Raw genomic sequence first — 16309 nt, 5'->3', positions numbered from 1 at the left:
AATGATACAATAACTGCCACAAATTTTGTGTAGGAAATCAGTTTTGAACACTAGAGTAACCAAGAAAAAACACATTTAATAGCATGAACAAAGGATCATCAAGAAACAATATGGAGTTGCTTCCATTTCAAGAAGATTGATTTCTTCTTTCTTTGGCTTTGTTCATCTAATATCAATAATATTAGGATCCATAATCAATTTCCATTCAATCATATAGTGTACTTAATAAAAACTAACCCGATAAAAGCCTAACATGTGTAGCCTTTCTTGACATGCCTTTCTTGACATACATGTCCTACAATCAATGAAAGCCTGACAGCTTGCGTGACTTTCAGTCAATGAAATTTGCGTTAGACCAATGAAATTTGAGTGAATGAAATCGGTGATTGAATTTGCGGCACTCATTTGCATATCATGGTTAGGACCAGAGGATTAGGTCGTGCCTTAGGTCAGGTTACTGGTAGAGGTGTAGGCAGAGGAGATCGTGATGATTCCGATGATGCTCCGCAGCGTCGACGGCCTACTGTATCCGCACGGAGGTAGCGAGTCGCTATGACTGCAGCGTACGACGAGCCAGTGGTCCTTGCGCCAGATGTTCAGGATGACCCTATGGAGGCACCAGCTGCTGTAGAGGACATTGTGGCAGACATTCCTGCGGACACAGGCACAGAGGCTGCTGAGGATGAGCATGAGGGATTTTCGGGTGGTCCGAGCGACCCATCCGTGTTGACCCAGTATGCGGATCACGTTGCTTGCAGCGTATGGACGGGAGAGGTATTTATAATATTTATTTTTAGTTACTTGTAAATTATACTTTATGATTGAAATTAGTTTTCCTTTAAATAATGATTTTAACGAATTTTGCGTTCCTTTATACTTCAATTCAGGAGTGTCCTGAACTGAAGATATCCTTTCATGGGAGGAAGGTCCATAGTTTAAGCAGGCATGTCCCTGCCATTGAAAAACTTGTTGCTGGTACAGGACTAAGTCCTCTAATCGCGTGTTCGGTAGACACCGACGATCGGGGACTTTTGTCCGCGTTTATGGAGCGGTGGCACCGGGAGACGTCTAGTTTCCATCTCTCGGTGGGAGAGCTCACCATCATGCTGGACAACGTCTCCTCGCTTCTCCATATCTTCCCGTGATTGGCGACTTACACGTTTTTGAGCCCTTGCACGTGGACGATGCGGTTCAGATGCTGGTGGACTTATTGATGGTCTCTGCAGAGTGTTCTAGGGCTGAGACAACCCAGTGTCGTGGATCGTACGTACGCCTACAATGGGTACTTGATATATATGAGCGCCGATGCCAGGCAGGTCATTGGACAGCTGCGGCTCACACATATCTTCTTCATCTTCTGGGTTGCACTCTGTTTGCTAACAAGAGTGCAACCAATGTCCATGTTGTCTACTTGGAGGCCCTTCGTGACCTCAGTATGACGGAGAGGAACGCCTGGGGAGTGGCTGCTTTGGTGCATATGTACGACCAGCTGAACGATGCATTTATGAGCCACAGCCGACAGCTTGGCGGTTACATCACACTACTGCAGGTAACAAATATGTTTTTCATTCATTCAGCCTCAACAATGTTCAACTTTAAATTTTGTTACACTTTCATTATTAATGTTTATAATTTTGATGTTACATCTGTAGTGCTGGATTTACGAGCACTTTCCGTCAGTCGCGGACTCCACTACTAATCAGGAGTACGACGAGGATTCTCCGCGTGCGTGTAGGTGGATTGCGACGAAGAAGACCGTGAAGAGCATTCATACGCCGGCGTACAGGGAGTGCCTGGACCGACTCCGGATTCCGGATGTCTGTTGGATCCCGTATGGGGAGCACTGATCAGTCCGGGACTTCCACGTCAGATCATGCTATTCCGGTCTCTTGCGCTGGGGACCTGTTGCTGTTTATTACCGACCAGAGAGGGTCGTGCGGCAGTTTGGATACACGTAGATCATTTCCTGCTCCTCCTGTCGATTCATAGGTCTTGTATGATGATATACACGACAGGTGGATGCACTACGAGGATCATATCGTTCCAGCAGGTGAGGTATGCGTTGTGTCAGGCCAGTGTTCCAGTGACTACATGGACTGGTTCTTCCGCATCTTGCATCCTTTCATGACACCAGGCCACGCATTAGATCCTCTGCCTCATGGTCACGCCTCGCAGCCCCGAGTCGTCCCTCAGGCCCCGCGGACGGATATCTCTCACGTGTCGGAGCCATGAGCATCATCGACATCTGCGGAGGAGCCTAGGCATGCAGTGGTAAGTAATACTAATAATTTACGTCATTTACCTCAATATTTGCATAATAATTTGTGTAATCAGTTTGTTTTGTATGTAACAGGAAGTTTGTGATGACATTGCTGAGAGGTTGGAGCGCCATCTGAGTCTAAGGGTGATCACGCCTGGCTCATCGACACATGAGGTGATCGAAGAATGCCTCAGGTTGGCCAGGAGTGTGACACAGGACCATCTAGTATATGTTAGGTCTAGACGCAGGTGGCGCACGGATCAGCCGTAGTTTATTTACATATTTTCTATTGATATTCCATGTATATATAGATATTGTACATGAACCCATTTCATGAGTATTGTTGGTTTTATTTATTTTCATTAGTAATGTTAGTTTTATTTATTTCCATTGATTGTGTATTCCATTTATGTCTATATACACGTGTGTTATTAAAATGGTCTAGTTAACTTAGTTATAGTATATGTAAATTATTATAAATGGTCTAATTAACTTAGTTTACCAACTAATAAAAAATAATTTTAAATATAACTTTAAATATAATTGAAATAAAGAAGTTGAAAAGGGTGTTGAAAAAAATAAATTAAACAAAAAATGGACATCATGAGTAGAGGTCATACAAAAAAATAAATTAATATTTTTGTAGAAAAAAAATGAACATCATTCGTTATCTAAGATCCTTATTTTATATAACGTACTAATATTTTTAAATTCTCTTATAATTACTATTTTCCCTCTTATACTAATGATCATGTAAAAAAATGTATTATAAAGTAGTTAGTATTTTAATTTTTAATATAATACTAATTATTTTTTTTATATTCTTTATAATATTAATGATATGATTAATTATAAAAATAAAAAATAAATTAATGATGATAATATTAATTTTATAAAATTATTATTATCTTTTATGTATTTATTGATTTTTATTGATATGTATAAAATAACCTTAAACAATAATTATAATGGGACTGAGTAAGTATTTTAATATCATCTTCTAAACAAATTTATTCTAAAAAAATATATTAAAAAATTAATTATTTATAATAAATCAATATTTATAAATATATTATAATTAATAAAATAAATAAATATATTTAATTATATTATAATTAATGAAATAAATATCTTTATAAATTATATTATAAAATAAATATCTTTAAATATGTTGTATAATTAATAAATTATTATTTTTCCTCTTACGGATCAACTTGATCCGTAAGAGAAAAACCAAGCAAGGACAATTTTACCATTTTTTTAAAATGTTGGGTGCACCAGCAATAATGCTGGGTGCACCTAGCAACACTCTTCATTAATAGGCTTCTATGACTTCATAACCATGTACCTGCATGGGTTCCGATATTCCTATACAAGATTTGGTTTTTGTCCCCCCTGTATATTATGTTTGCTATTTTTCTTTTTCTAAAATATTCCTACTGAAATTGTCTTTTGTTGCACAATATATAATAGAAATGTGTTTTTATTGTACATAATACAAAACAAAAATGTGTTTTTGTTATGTATGGAGGATGCACCTCCTAACACAATGGAAATGTGTTGTGTTTTTCCTGCGAAACTAGAGGGTGGGAATAACCCCTACATTGGTTTGGATTTACATTGCTTGAGGGTCAATTTTAGCTTTGATGATTTTGTATCCAGGCTATTATTGGCACTATCAATAGCGCTATTGGTATTATCAAATTTTGAATTTGAGGGTAAAAGGTCAAAATTGTCCCTAAGGCAGTTTCCCACACCCCACCCTTTCCCCTTCCCTCTTTCCCACCTGCCAAACTCCTTTTCTTTTCACCCCCAAATATTCAACTTCTATTATTTCCTTCTCATTGTCCTTCAATTCTCTTCCTCACCTCGCCCCTTCTCCCTTTTCCTCCTCTTTGTGTGCCCCTTACTTTCATTTCCTTCACTGTTTTAAGATTTTCTCGTCATCTTCGTCAAGGCTCACAGTGGTAAGTATTTTTTCAATTCTTTTAGTTCAACAAAAACAACAAATTGTTTGTGATATTTAAGCAACACAACAAATTGTGTTTTCGTTGTGTTGGTTTTTGTGCTTCACAAAACACAACAAAAACACAATTATGTTGTGTTTCTCAGGCTATGTTTGGTTTGCTGGTGGGGAGCTCCAAAATCAGTTTGGATAGTAAAATGTGTTTGATATCATGTTTGGTTTCTCTCCAAAAATATGTTTGAGGTTAAAATTTAGCCTGAAAACTTAGTTTGGGAGAAATAACTATTGGGATACTTTTGCAAACTCATTTTGCAAACTGGAGGTACTATTGATCCCATGTAAATTGCTCTTGGCCCCTACCAAGGGATTGAATTTTTTATTCCAAAATTATCCTTCCCGCAGGTTTATGATTCTATTAAATAAGATGCACAACGAAATCATGATTCTGTTGTTAAACGATTTTCACACCCCCTTATTATAACAAATTGTTAAACGAAATCATGATTTTATTGTATATTTTTTTCTGTCCGAGATATAACAATGGAAACATGTTTCCATTGTATAAAAAGGCATGCGAAAAAATTATATAACGAAAACATGTTTCCGCGTACAAAATCCAAAACAAAAACACATTTCTCTTGTGTAATTTTTTTGCACTCCCTTTTCATACAACGGAAACATGTTTCCGTTAGGTATTTTTTCACGAAAAATTAATTCCAGAATTAAGTTACTTTTTTTTTACTTGAATTAATTTGAATACAAATTATATTAATGACAACACACAATGCTTTTTTTAATGGTAATCAAATTAATTGTTACCTAAATTACCTTTTTCATTTAAAATAATGATAACGTAAACTTCTTTTTTTAACTCTAATAAAAATAATACCATGAATTGATTTGATTACGATTAATAAAGGTAGTTCTTATAATAATTAATTTGATTATCTTTATAAATGGTAGCTTATATTCAATTAATTTAATTTTAATTAAAAAAGATATTGAGTACTATTAACAATGACAAATTATATCAAAGTTAATTTGATTACTTTAAAAAGTAATTTTCATTTATACTTAATAGAAATCATAAATACAAAATAAAATACAACAAAAATATAATTTCGTTGTGTTTTTTTAAAACAAAAATAAAATGTAAAACATAAATACGATTTCATTGAGTGTCTCAATGAAGATCTCAATAAAATAGTATGTCTGATGTGAATTTAACCGTGGATGAGAAGAAGGATGACATGGGTAAGAGAAAGAGATAAGAAGGAGGGGTGGAGTGTTTGAACAAAAGAGTAAAATATCTTTTTTAAGAATTTTAAATTTTTGCAGGATCAAGAGAAATTATGATAAGGATCAATAATAACATCCTTTGCAAACTTAAGTTTGCAATCCAAACATGCACTCAACCCAAAATACAATAAAATTATATTTTCATTGGGTATTTTGTATTACAAATGAAAAAAATTATGCAATGAAAATGAAAATAGGTTGTGTTACCCAATTTACAAGGAAAATGAAAGTAATTGTTAAAAGCATAGGGAAAATGGTTGTATAATTACATAAAATCTCAATGTTGTAATTTGCTATATCATTTTTAAAGTATAGAAATCAAAATTTAATTTTGATATAAAAATTGAAAAATCAAGGAGACATTTTATTCTATATATTTTTTTCACGTTATTTGATTTCTATTATTTAATTCAACACTAGTTTATTTTTTTTGGGTGTAATTCAACACTAGTTTTCTACAACATACATGCTCGGTGTGACAGAAATTCGGTAAAGTGACTGTTTCTCTTTGTCCAAAACTTGTTTTTCAATATAATAAAATTGGGTCAGATTCATCTACTACCGACTCCCTTCCATCATCCTTAGTTCCTTACAACAAAAACAATAAAATACTAAAAAAAAAAAAACTACACTTCACCCACCAAACCAAAGCAAAAGGGAAAGAGGACGATCGGGAAAGAGAGTGTCTTTAATTTCACAGTTTCATAGCAATTATCGCCGAAAAATGCAAAATTTCCACTCATATCTCTTTGTTTATGACATCTAAAACATCTATCTACTCTCTACCCACTTTCTCAGTTCCAGGTTCCTCTCTCTATCTTTCTGTTACTTTTTCGAAAGAAAAAAAATCAATCTTTCTCTGTTCACCTCTTACCCACTTCAATTTTTAGCTTCCAATTATCGTTTTGATCCTTCTGATTGCTTCTTACTTTGATTATAGGAAGTGGGTATCTTCTTTTTCTTCAATTTATGGTCGATCCTCTGTTTTTTTTTTTTTGGAAATCTCATTGTTTGCACACACTTTGGGTGTGATTTATGTCTGTTTTATTTTTATGTTGTAAAATTATGATCACAATTTTTCATCTTCTAGTAATGATGTTCGTGTTGTTTGCTGATTCGTTGGCATAGCTTGATAGAGAAGAAAATATTTTTTTTTAATTCTTTCTTCTTAAATTTGAAGTTGAGATGGGCAAGTGAAGTTGTCGGTGAGTGGCGAAAGACTAAAAACTGAAAAGTTTTGTCATTTGAATAATCAAATTTGGCATATTCTTCTTTGAATTTTATATTAGTTATTTTATGTTACACTCGTGAGCTTTATGTTGATCTTACGTTATGGTTCTGATTTTGCCGTTCTGAAAATGTGTACATGTTGCTTTGGAGCATGAGCATTAGCTTCATTGACCAGTTATTCATGTGCGCACTAAGTCAAGCCAAAATGATCAATCGTTATTTTAAAATATTAAATATTTATGTGGCTCCTAAATTTTTTGTTGTCATTTAATAATCAAATACTATAGGATAATAGGAATTGGTCTAAATAATACACATGCAAATAATTTGTTGTCTAGCTGATTAAAGATTATTTATTTTTAATTGGTCAAATAATAGCATGACATGAATGATAACTTCAGCAAACTTCACATGTTTGTCAGTGTTGTTATTATTGTTCTTCTTTAATGCTGTTTTGGTGTAATTTGCAGGTCAGCAAGAGAAACAGTACTTATCCATATTACAGGGTTATGTGAACTGAAGAGGGAGGGTACTGGTTTGTGGAGGCAGTGACACTTTTGCAAGCTTAGAATCCTCTATCCTAGTTTTTTGTGAAAACAAATAGTGTGATGCTTTTGGAGGCTCCTTTTCTCAAAGCTTGCGTGTAGCACTATCTGCATTTTGGTGATAAGTTGAAGTGTGGGAAAAAATCTAAAGCTAAAGAGAGTTTGGGAAGCTGGAACAATGGGTTCTGTTTGTTGTTGTTTGAGTTTTGATGATTTTGAAGATTATGTAAATCCAAATAGTCCTGTATATAGGAACTGCGTGTGTCTCAGTTGCTTGATACAGAACCTTTTGAGTGTGGTATGTTCATGTTTCCCATTTCCTTGCCTCTTCCCCCTTTTGTTTCCTTTCCTCTTCTTGGCCCATGGAAGGGTAATGCTGTGTCTTGTGTTATGTGTTGTTGTGCAAAACTTGAATTTTGTTGCTCTCCCCATGACTTAGTGCATTGTTTTTGCCCTGAATAACATACTTGTGAGGTGGCCAACTTGTTGTGTTTGGAGTGAAATACGTCTAGTTTTTGTTAGCATTGGTCTGCTCTTGCATTTTCCGTTATCTTGGATATATAAACATGAGCAATTATCTGTGGGGGATGCTGGCATTAGCCTCTCTTTAGTGTTCCGGTGTCTCATACCATTAGTCTTGAAATGTGTCTGATAAGAACCTTAGGAAAACTATGTCACATAAGCTAGCCATTGTAGTTGGAGAGCCTAAGGCTGTATAAAACCCATACTAGAATCACGTACTTCCAATGTGAGACTCGAGTTACGTACCTTACAAATGAATCCTAACATCCCACCACACTCCACAGCTCCAATGTGCACGTGGGTTGGCTCTGCACTAACCCTTTGATTAGTCTTGGACTCGTAGACGAATACTGCAATATCTGCTTCACCACCTGCACCACTCATTTGTAGCTGAGAAACATGTAGGAAATCTCTGATACCAATTAATAAGAACCTTGGGAGAACCACATCACATAACTAGCCTTTGTAGTTAGAGAGCCCAAGGCCTTATAAACCCCACACTTTCCAACATGGGACTCAAGTCCTATACCTTCAATTGGATCCTAAGTTACCTCTAAGTTTACAGATGGTGATGTGCTACATAGATGCATCCATAAAGAAATATTGGGAATGTATCAATGTTATAAGTGACTTTTAAACTGAAGTTACCTCTAAGGCAGTTTTGGGTGTGATATGTTCACCATCTGAACCTCTTCTAGTGGTTGCTTGTTTGTCCTAAACAAGCCACAACTAAAATCAAATTAGACTGCTACTTGGTTTAGGTAAGATTTTCTGCCTCTGTTAATCTAACTATTTAAATATTTTAGTGGTAAATCCACTGTATTGATTGCCATAAACATCAATATTTGGTAGACTCCAACTTGAAGAATATTTTGGTGCTTAATCCACTTTTCTGGATGATGTATCTTGACATTGACGAGGGCTATACTTTAGAATAAAAAAGATAACCATTTTCCTGTCTATCTCATATTTCAGTATTCGTCAATATTCCGTAGAGGGGATGCTCATTCAATTCCTTCGTCTATTCAAGGGGCAGCATCTATAACTTCAGCAGCATCACTCGATAATTCACTATCTGACATGTACCGCTCTCCTCCAAGGCCATTACCATATGATGCAGAACCCAGATATTTTCGCTCACAACGTGATGGACTAGTTTCAAGGCGTGAGAAGGGTTCAAGTCATTCAAATGAGGAAACAGAACCTCTAAGAAGTGATGCAGATCTGGATCCAGAGTCTTTAAATTCAGGAGACAAATGGAATGAAAGTGCCTGTGAAGCTGGGTCAAAGGAATACCATTCTAAGTCCTCCCTAAGACTTCAATCAACAAAATATTCAACTGGAGTGGGCCTTGTCTATGCATCATCAGAGGAGGAGGATGTTTGTCCAACTTGTCTTGAAGGTAGAGATATATATTTTTATCTTAATAATCTTAAATTTTCTGTAGAAGACCCATTGATACCAGGACATAAATTTTCAGGAAGTATTGATCTTTTATTGTACTATGCTTAATGACACACCTTGACTTGTACCAAGAAATCTGGATGTTTTACTTTTATTTGTAGAACATAGATGTTGTTGCAAGACTCTATGGTGTATCATTTTCCTTTTAATTAAAAAACTTTTGGCTGCTGTCCCTTGAATGGTGAAGAAGAAAAACCAAAAGCTGGATATTTCAATTAATTGGGAATAAGAAAATGTGCTTCTCGCAACGGTTTCTTAATGGCATATCTTATTATCTTAAAATTAGATAACTATGTTCCCTTTGTTCTTTTTATCTATCGTTTGATGTAATGGTACACAGACTAAGAAATGTAATTTATATCTTATTCTATATATTTCTTTATAATTTTCGAATATGCCCCTTATCCATCATATCTGTTATTTCTTTCCGATTTAATTTTCTGACATTTTCTACGCTATTATTTGTCTCTTTTTCTTGCTAAGTGTGTAAAATAATTAAACATAGATAAAGACAACAGTATAGTTGAGAATCTCTGATGTTGCTGGTATTAATTGGTTGTTGTTGTTGTTGTTGGTAGTGGAAAACACACTATTAAAGGAGCAGGATCTTTGGAGATTCTTACTTTCTAAACTGTTTTTGCTTGCAGAATACACTAAAGAGAATCCAAAGATAATGACAAAATGCTCTCATCATTTTCACCTTGGTTGCATTTATGAGTGGATGGAGAGAAGTGACAACTGTCCAGTTTGTGGAAAGGTAATACTTAGTATTTTCTAAGGATTTTTTTTTTTTTTACTTCATTAGCAATGAAGCAGAAATGGACAGGAATATATCAAATTTTGTTCTGAGAAGTGAAAACTGGATTAGACATCCATGTCTAGTTTGCTTCTCACCAGTAGTATTGGTGCAAACCTACCTGAACTGTTATGAATCTGCTAGTTCCAGTACAAACTGCCAAACTATAGCTTGTGGTGCACTACATTTGCACTTTGAAGAAACCCAAGTTGGGAGTAAAATCTAATAATTGGCCTGGTAGCATAGAATATATTCCATATATAGTTTATAAGACATTAATATTATAGTTTCTTTAGTTTATTTATTAAAAATGTTTAAAGCATGATTCATTAACAACATTGTAATAAAATGACAAGCTGTACTTTTAATATAATATACGGGTTAGGAAAAGAATATACAGCCTTCCTGAATTTTACTTCAATTTAATAAAAAACACATAATTTGTTTGTCTTCTGACTACTTTAATAATGATGTGAGCTTTACCTCATGATGATTATCCCTCATTTTAAAATGTTTGTGGGAAATCTCATACCTTCCCCCCCTCTCTCCCCAACACACTTTTTACAAGAATTCTATTGCAATTTTGTGTGCTGCTTGATATAATGGCCGAATAATTTTCTGTGGTGTTGGAATTATAATTCACTGGTACAAGTATTATATAGGGTGAAAAAGTGTTATATAACTATTGGTTTGTTGACAAGTATATATGTGAACTTTCTAGTGTACCACATATTTTAGTTGAACATTGTGAATGCTGCAAGTTTAATAGCCCGTAATACTAACTGATAAAAGAAGGATTTATTTGATCTGTGTTTTTTCTCTCTCTAAAAATGTATATATGCTCATTGGATGGTGGAAAATGGTTGTAGAAAATATGCACAAGTTATAGCTGTTTGAGCATGATTCTCATGATTTGAGCCGATGTTTACTTCCACCCAGCTTGCCTTCAGATCTTGTATGTGTGTGAAATATTACTCATGGGTTCATACATGTGTGCACGAATCTGTGTATGTTGTATTAAAATATATGCACTCAACTGGCTTTTATCATTTTATTTTTATGTTCGTATAACCATTAGCAGTTCAGTACTAAATGAATAAAGGATTAAACATGTTTTTATTCCCCCTAGAATTTGTATTTTTACTCTTTACTGAAGGTGACTTGCACAAAATCTTGTGTGAGTTGCCATATCAATTGGCAATGAAACTGTCAGACATCTACCAACACTCCCGGTTCCAAGAACCCTAAGGAAGTAGTTAATGAATGAATTGCAAATTCATTGGCATACAATAATATGCCACTCGGTCCAATAATCCAAAGGGAAACCATTTATGAATGAATTGCAGATTCATTGCCATACAATATGCCCCTTCAAATTTCTGTTCTCTATGTAAGAATTTAATAGTCATATTATTCATAAAACATCAATGATCTCTTACACTTCTCTCTCTTCCTATCTTTCTCTCTGTTTTATAAAAATGTTGTACAAATGCGAATTCTCGTTTTACTTTTTGTCCAGTTAAGCAATAGTGTGTCCATGTATGCAGAATAGCATTGGGTTTATGAAAATGTATAATGAAGGATGACGAAGGTAAAAAATTTTAACTGATTGGTTTGAAAAGTTTAAAAACGTAAGGACTAAAACAAATTGATTATGAATTTTATAGTGATTGTAAACACAAGTGTGATTTTGAAGTAACAGGTTAAAGTCCTGTGTTTGTGTGGTTCTCATGTCCAAGTGGGAGCCTTGTGCATTGGACCGTCCTTTTTTTATTTGGAAAGTGTATTCTGATTGATCAGCTAAACAATACTATAATTTGAACTTTACTTAATCATATGATAGATTTGTTACATAGTTTTGGCTATTTGTTTTTATCTAGGTGATGGTATTCGATGAAACGACTTTCACTTGATTTCAAGGTTTATGTTGTGGATGAAGCCAGCAACTGAGGCATGGAAGAATACAAGTATATAGACATTGTGAATACTACAGATTAAGTGTTTGTCATGTATAGTAAGAATGAAAAGTTTCCTTAACCATTGTTGTGAGTTCATTCTAATCCCGCTTGTTTTTGTGTTTTAAAATTTCCACATGTCCAAAACTGTGAAGAAAGAAAGAATATGCAATTTTAGATGGAAAACTTTGTGATGGCTTCAACATCTTAACCTGTGATTGTTTCTCTTCTGATTGTTTGTTTTTAACTTTGGTGGTACTAATTCCATGAGTTTTTAATTTACGGAAAAAAGAACAGGCAGAGAGAGGAACGTACTATGTGAGAACATGAGATGTAACAAGAGTTAGGAGGTGTATGGAACAATTTATTTGAACTTGTGAAAGTGATTAATGACAATTTGTATATCTTTCTCTCTCTCTAAATTGTAAGGAGATCCATAACAAAACATTTTTTTAAACTTATTTTGGTATATAGTTATGTTTTCTCATTTAATAATAGGTAAATGTGCCCTTGGCCTTACACCATTTGAATGATAAGAAAAAAAATAGTACATGACTATTTTAAATGGTTATTTTAATATTAATTAATTTTCAATTTTGACTCTGTAATTGTAAGGTAAAAGTTACTGTTCTCAATGGTAAAATGCATTGAGATTTGAAAAAGAGCTTGATGTTTTTGTCTTCTTTTTTTCTATTTTGTGTACTAACTCATGAGCAACTTTTTAGTAGTTTAGTACCCATGAAGATCCTATGGGAGCATTCTGGCTCATTACATAACGTTTAGCTCGTCATATGCTCAAAGATAAATCAAGAAGCATAATAATGGAGCATCGTATATATTGATCAAAGTACAAGCTTAATTTTTTAGCATCATATCTGATTGATGAAGTTAACTCGTTCAGTCAATGCAAAGACTGGCTTCCAAAATTTCTTTCCATCTCGTCATCCGGGGTAAAGATAAAGACGAAACCACCATCATAGTCCAAAATATACCAAATTGATTGCACCTATTTCAGTAATTTAGCAAGAGGCCCAACACCGAAGCCTTCAATATATTTTGCTAATTCAACTTACCTTCAAGAAAGGCTAGGTGTGGACATTTCTATAATTTCAATTTGTTTCCACTATATTTTTTTCACTAAATGTGTTATTCCATTATTTTCATATGACAAAGGCCTTATATTAATTATAATTTATAAGGCACTAACATGGGTATGTGGAAACGAAAACGGGAATATGATCATCTAAGGCTAGACTGGACTTCTCCCAAATGATTGGACTTTGCATTAGACTTGATGCATTTGTTATATAAGGTTTGAATAGGGATTTGAATCCTGCTCCTTCCATGTTGTATCCTACACCTCTCATAAATGTTTGAAAAGATTAAAATGTCCTAACACCTTCAAACTAATTGTAGTCCTAACACCCACGACGGCACCTCCCTCACAAGCATACTCTTGTGATGGCACCCCCTTAAAATGCGACGGTAACGACCTCGTCCTCCACATAGTGCCACTTCCTTCACCCTCCCGCAACTCTCATGATGGCACCCCCTTCAAATGCGACGGTAACAACCTCGTCCTCCACATAGTGCCACTTCCTTCACCCTCTCACGATGGCAACAACCTTGTTGTCCATCGCATGCACCCTCATCATGACGCCGCACCACCACCTTCCCCCTCCTTCCTTTGTTCCATCTATGGGTTTTGAGTGCGGTGATACAAAACTATTACGTAATAGTTATTCTGGAAGGTAAAAAAAATTACCATGCAGAATAGCTTTTTTGGAATAACTTTGGAACACTTATTTTTATTTTGGAATTGCTATTCTTGAAGGTAATAATTATCTTCCGGAATAGTTATTCCAAAAGATAATTTTTACTTTCTAGAATAACTTTTTTTAAATAGTTTTGTAACACTTATTTTTATTCCAGAATGACCTTCTAGAATAGAAATAAATGTTCCAAAATTATTTTAGAAAAACTATTTTTGGAAGATAAAAATTACTTTCCAAAATAGCTATTATGTAATTGTTTTGTATCACCACACCAAAAACTTGAAACTCGTCCAAATCCATAGATGGAACAAAGGAAAGAGGGGGAAGGTGGTGGTGCGGCGTCGTGAGGAGGGTGTAGGGATTAATGCAATGAATGACAAGGTTGTTGCCAACATGGGAGGGTGAAGGGGGTGGCACTATGTGAAGGATAAGGTCACTGCCGTAGCGTTTGAAGGAGGTGTCTTCGCAAGAGTATGCTTGTGAGGAAGGTGTCATCGCAGGTGTTAGGACTGTGATTAGTTTGATGGAGGTGTTAGGATACTTTAATCTTTCAAATATTTTTGAGAAGTGCAGGATACAACATGAGAGGTACAGGATTCAAATACATACAATCAAACCTTAGATAACAAATGCAACAAGTCTAATGTAGAGTCCAACCATTTGGGAGAAGTCCAGTCCAGCCTTAGATGACCAAATTCCTGTTTTGGATTCCACGTACCCATGTTACTGCCTTATAAATTATAATTAATATAAAGCCTTTGTCATATGGAAATAATGGAATAACACATTCAGGGAAAAAAATATTGTGGAAACGAATTGAAATTATTGAAATTTCCACTCCTAGCCTTTCTTGAAGGTAAGTTGAATCAGCAAAATATATCGAAGGCTTCGGTGTTGGGTCTCTTCCAAAATATCTATGTTAAACAACGACTTCCTTTTGCAAATATAATATATAGACATTGAAATCTAATAAAAAAAAGTCCAAAGTCTCATAAAGCATTAGATTTTTCACATGTACCAAAATCTAAAATTATAAAATAAATCAACTTTATGAAATTGTATTTACACTATTAATCAAACTCTCTTTTATTAAAAGGTCAAAATATAATGTATCCTTTGGATTCCGAGTCTAGACTAGACAAAGACCACTCTAAAATTAGGATAAGAAAATAATTTTGAAAAATCTCTTAAAAGAATTACAAAAATTAACAACATCATATCTAATAAATTGAATTTGATTTCTCTAAATTAATCAAATGTATAAAATAAAATGTAAAACTGCATGTATCTCAAAAAAAGTTCTCAATTTTAAAAAGAGATTGTGTATCTTTTCTTTCTTTTCTAAGATATGCAGACCTTATATTCCTTAACAAAATAGTAATCACAACTCACTGTCTTTGACTGATTCTCCATCCGAAAAAGGAGTTATATTATTTACAGTACAGTTTTTATTTTTTATAACATTTTTTTTTATTTCTTTATGTTACATCAATCATGTTTATTTCTTGTTTTGGATTTTTTTTCCTTTGTTGTATACAAATATGTATAAAATTATATTAATTACAATTATAATGGCTCGAAAAGAATAATAGGTTGGTACATTTTCTGTTTTCAAAAATTATTTTCTTTTTTTTAAAAGAAAGGAAAAAAATATCACTTTTCAAACTACTCACTTCAACCAACAAAGATTGACCCAATTGTTAAAACACTCATCTCAAAAGGACATGTGTTAAATTCTTACCGTCAATGTGAAAACTTAGTAAATACAACTTGTTGAATCTTTTCTGACTCAATCCACCTCATCTAAACTTTTATGTAATAAAAAAAACTACTCACCTCAGCCCTCTGATTAAGTTACTAAACCTCTCCATTTTGAACTTTGTAAATGGTCTAATGTATCTTAACTTCTATCTTAACCTGGGTAAGGACGGTTTCCCTTGCTCCATATACTGCTTTGGTCAAATAGTAGCTTTATTTCCTTTTAAGCCTCCCTTCTCTTATAGTGTCGTTCCAAATGGAATATTTGACCATTAGTTTTATTGGGTTTCTGTTTCGTTATTGGCCTTTCTCCTTCCAATCTTCACCAGCAACAAAGGACCTAGGATTTGAAGAGGGTGCCGGGTGGTTGGGAAGGGGTAAGTAGTGAAAGAAACTGATCTTTTTAAACTAATCTATCCAAAAAGAATAAGAAAAAAAATTGATGTCCACTTCCATTTCAATGAAAATTGACCTTCCAGGAAATTAAATTTAAATAACAATTTGATTTAATAAATATTTTTTTCACTTTATTTTCCATTTTTCAAACGTTTATATAACACAAAGTAAAATAAAATGAAAACTGAAAATAATAAAGTTATTTTTACTGTTTCTGATACAAATTAAAGAAAACCTAAAAAAAATGTAAATAGAAAAGGTCTTTCTATATAAAAGTAAACAACACCTTCATCCTTCTGGTGTGTGCATGGGATTTTACTTCAATGAGAACATATTGATCTTT

At 34.0% G+C, this 16309-nt stretch overlaps 2 protein-coding genes across 4 annotated transcripts; both read left to right on the top strand.

Moving 5' to 3' along the window:
* Nucleotides 1-552: 552 nt before the first annotated feature.
* LOC102663751 (protein MAIN-LIKE 2-like) lies at nucleotides 553-2530 on the top strand. Its single transcript, XM_006604928.1, has 7 exons — nucleotides 553-774; nucleotides 888-1115; nucleotides 1227-1316; nucleotides 1385-1549; nucleotides 1653-1831; nucleotides 2016-2055; nucleotides 2354-2530. The coding sequence occupies exons 1-7, from the start codon at nucleotides 553-555 to the stop codon at nucleotides 2528-2530; spliced, it is 1101 nt and encodes a 366-aa protein (XP_006604991.1).
* A 3547-nt stretch (nucleotides 2531-6077) lies between these two features.
* On the top strand, nucleotides 6078-12270 carry LOC100777068 (E3 ubiquitin-protein ligase At3g02290-like). 3 transcript variants are annotated; one of them, NM_001253282.3, is made up of 5 exons: nucleotides 6078-6329; nucleotides 7226-7598; nucleotides 8798-9224; nucleotides 9934-10043; nucleotides 11963-12270. In NM_001253282.3, the coding sequence occupies exons 2-5, from the start codon at nucleotides 7479-7481 to the stop codon at nucleotides 11993-11995; spliced, it is 690 nt and encodes a 229-aa protein (NP_001240211.1). In that variant the 5' UTR covers nucleotides 6078-6329; nucleotides 7226-7478; the 3' UTR covers nucleotides 11996-12270. The 3 variants fall into 3 exon arrangements, with proteins under 3 accessions (NP_001240211.1, XP_014626820.1, XP_040868315.1); XM_014771334.3 differs by lacking the exon at nucleotides 6078-6329 and adding an exon at nucleotides 6354-6468 and having other exon boundaries at nucleotides 11963-12223; XM_041012381.1 differs by lacking the exons at nucleotides 6078-6329; nucleotides 7226-7598 and adding an exon at nucleotides 7630-8583 and having other exon boundaries at nucleotides 11963-12223.
* The last annotated feature ends 4039 nt before the right edge of the window (nucleotides 12271-16309 follow it).

This window comes from Glycine max, chromosome 19 (assembly GCF_000004515.6).
Source record: "Glycine max cultivar Williams 82 chromosome 19, Glycine_max_v4.0, whole genome shotgun sequence".
Lineage (NCBI taxonomy): Eukaryota > Viridiplantae > Streptophyta > Magnoliopsida > Fabales > Fabaceae > Glycine > Glycine max.
This window is presented reverse-complemented; position numbering and strand designations above follow the sequence as displayed.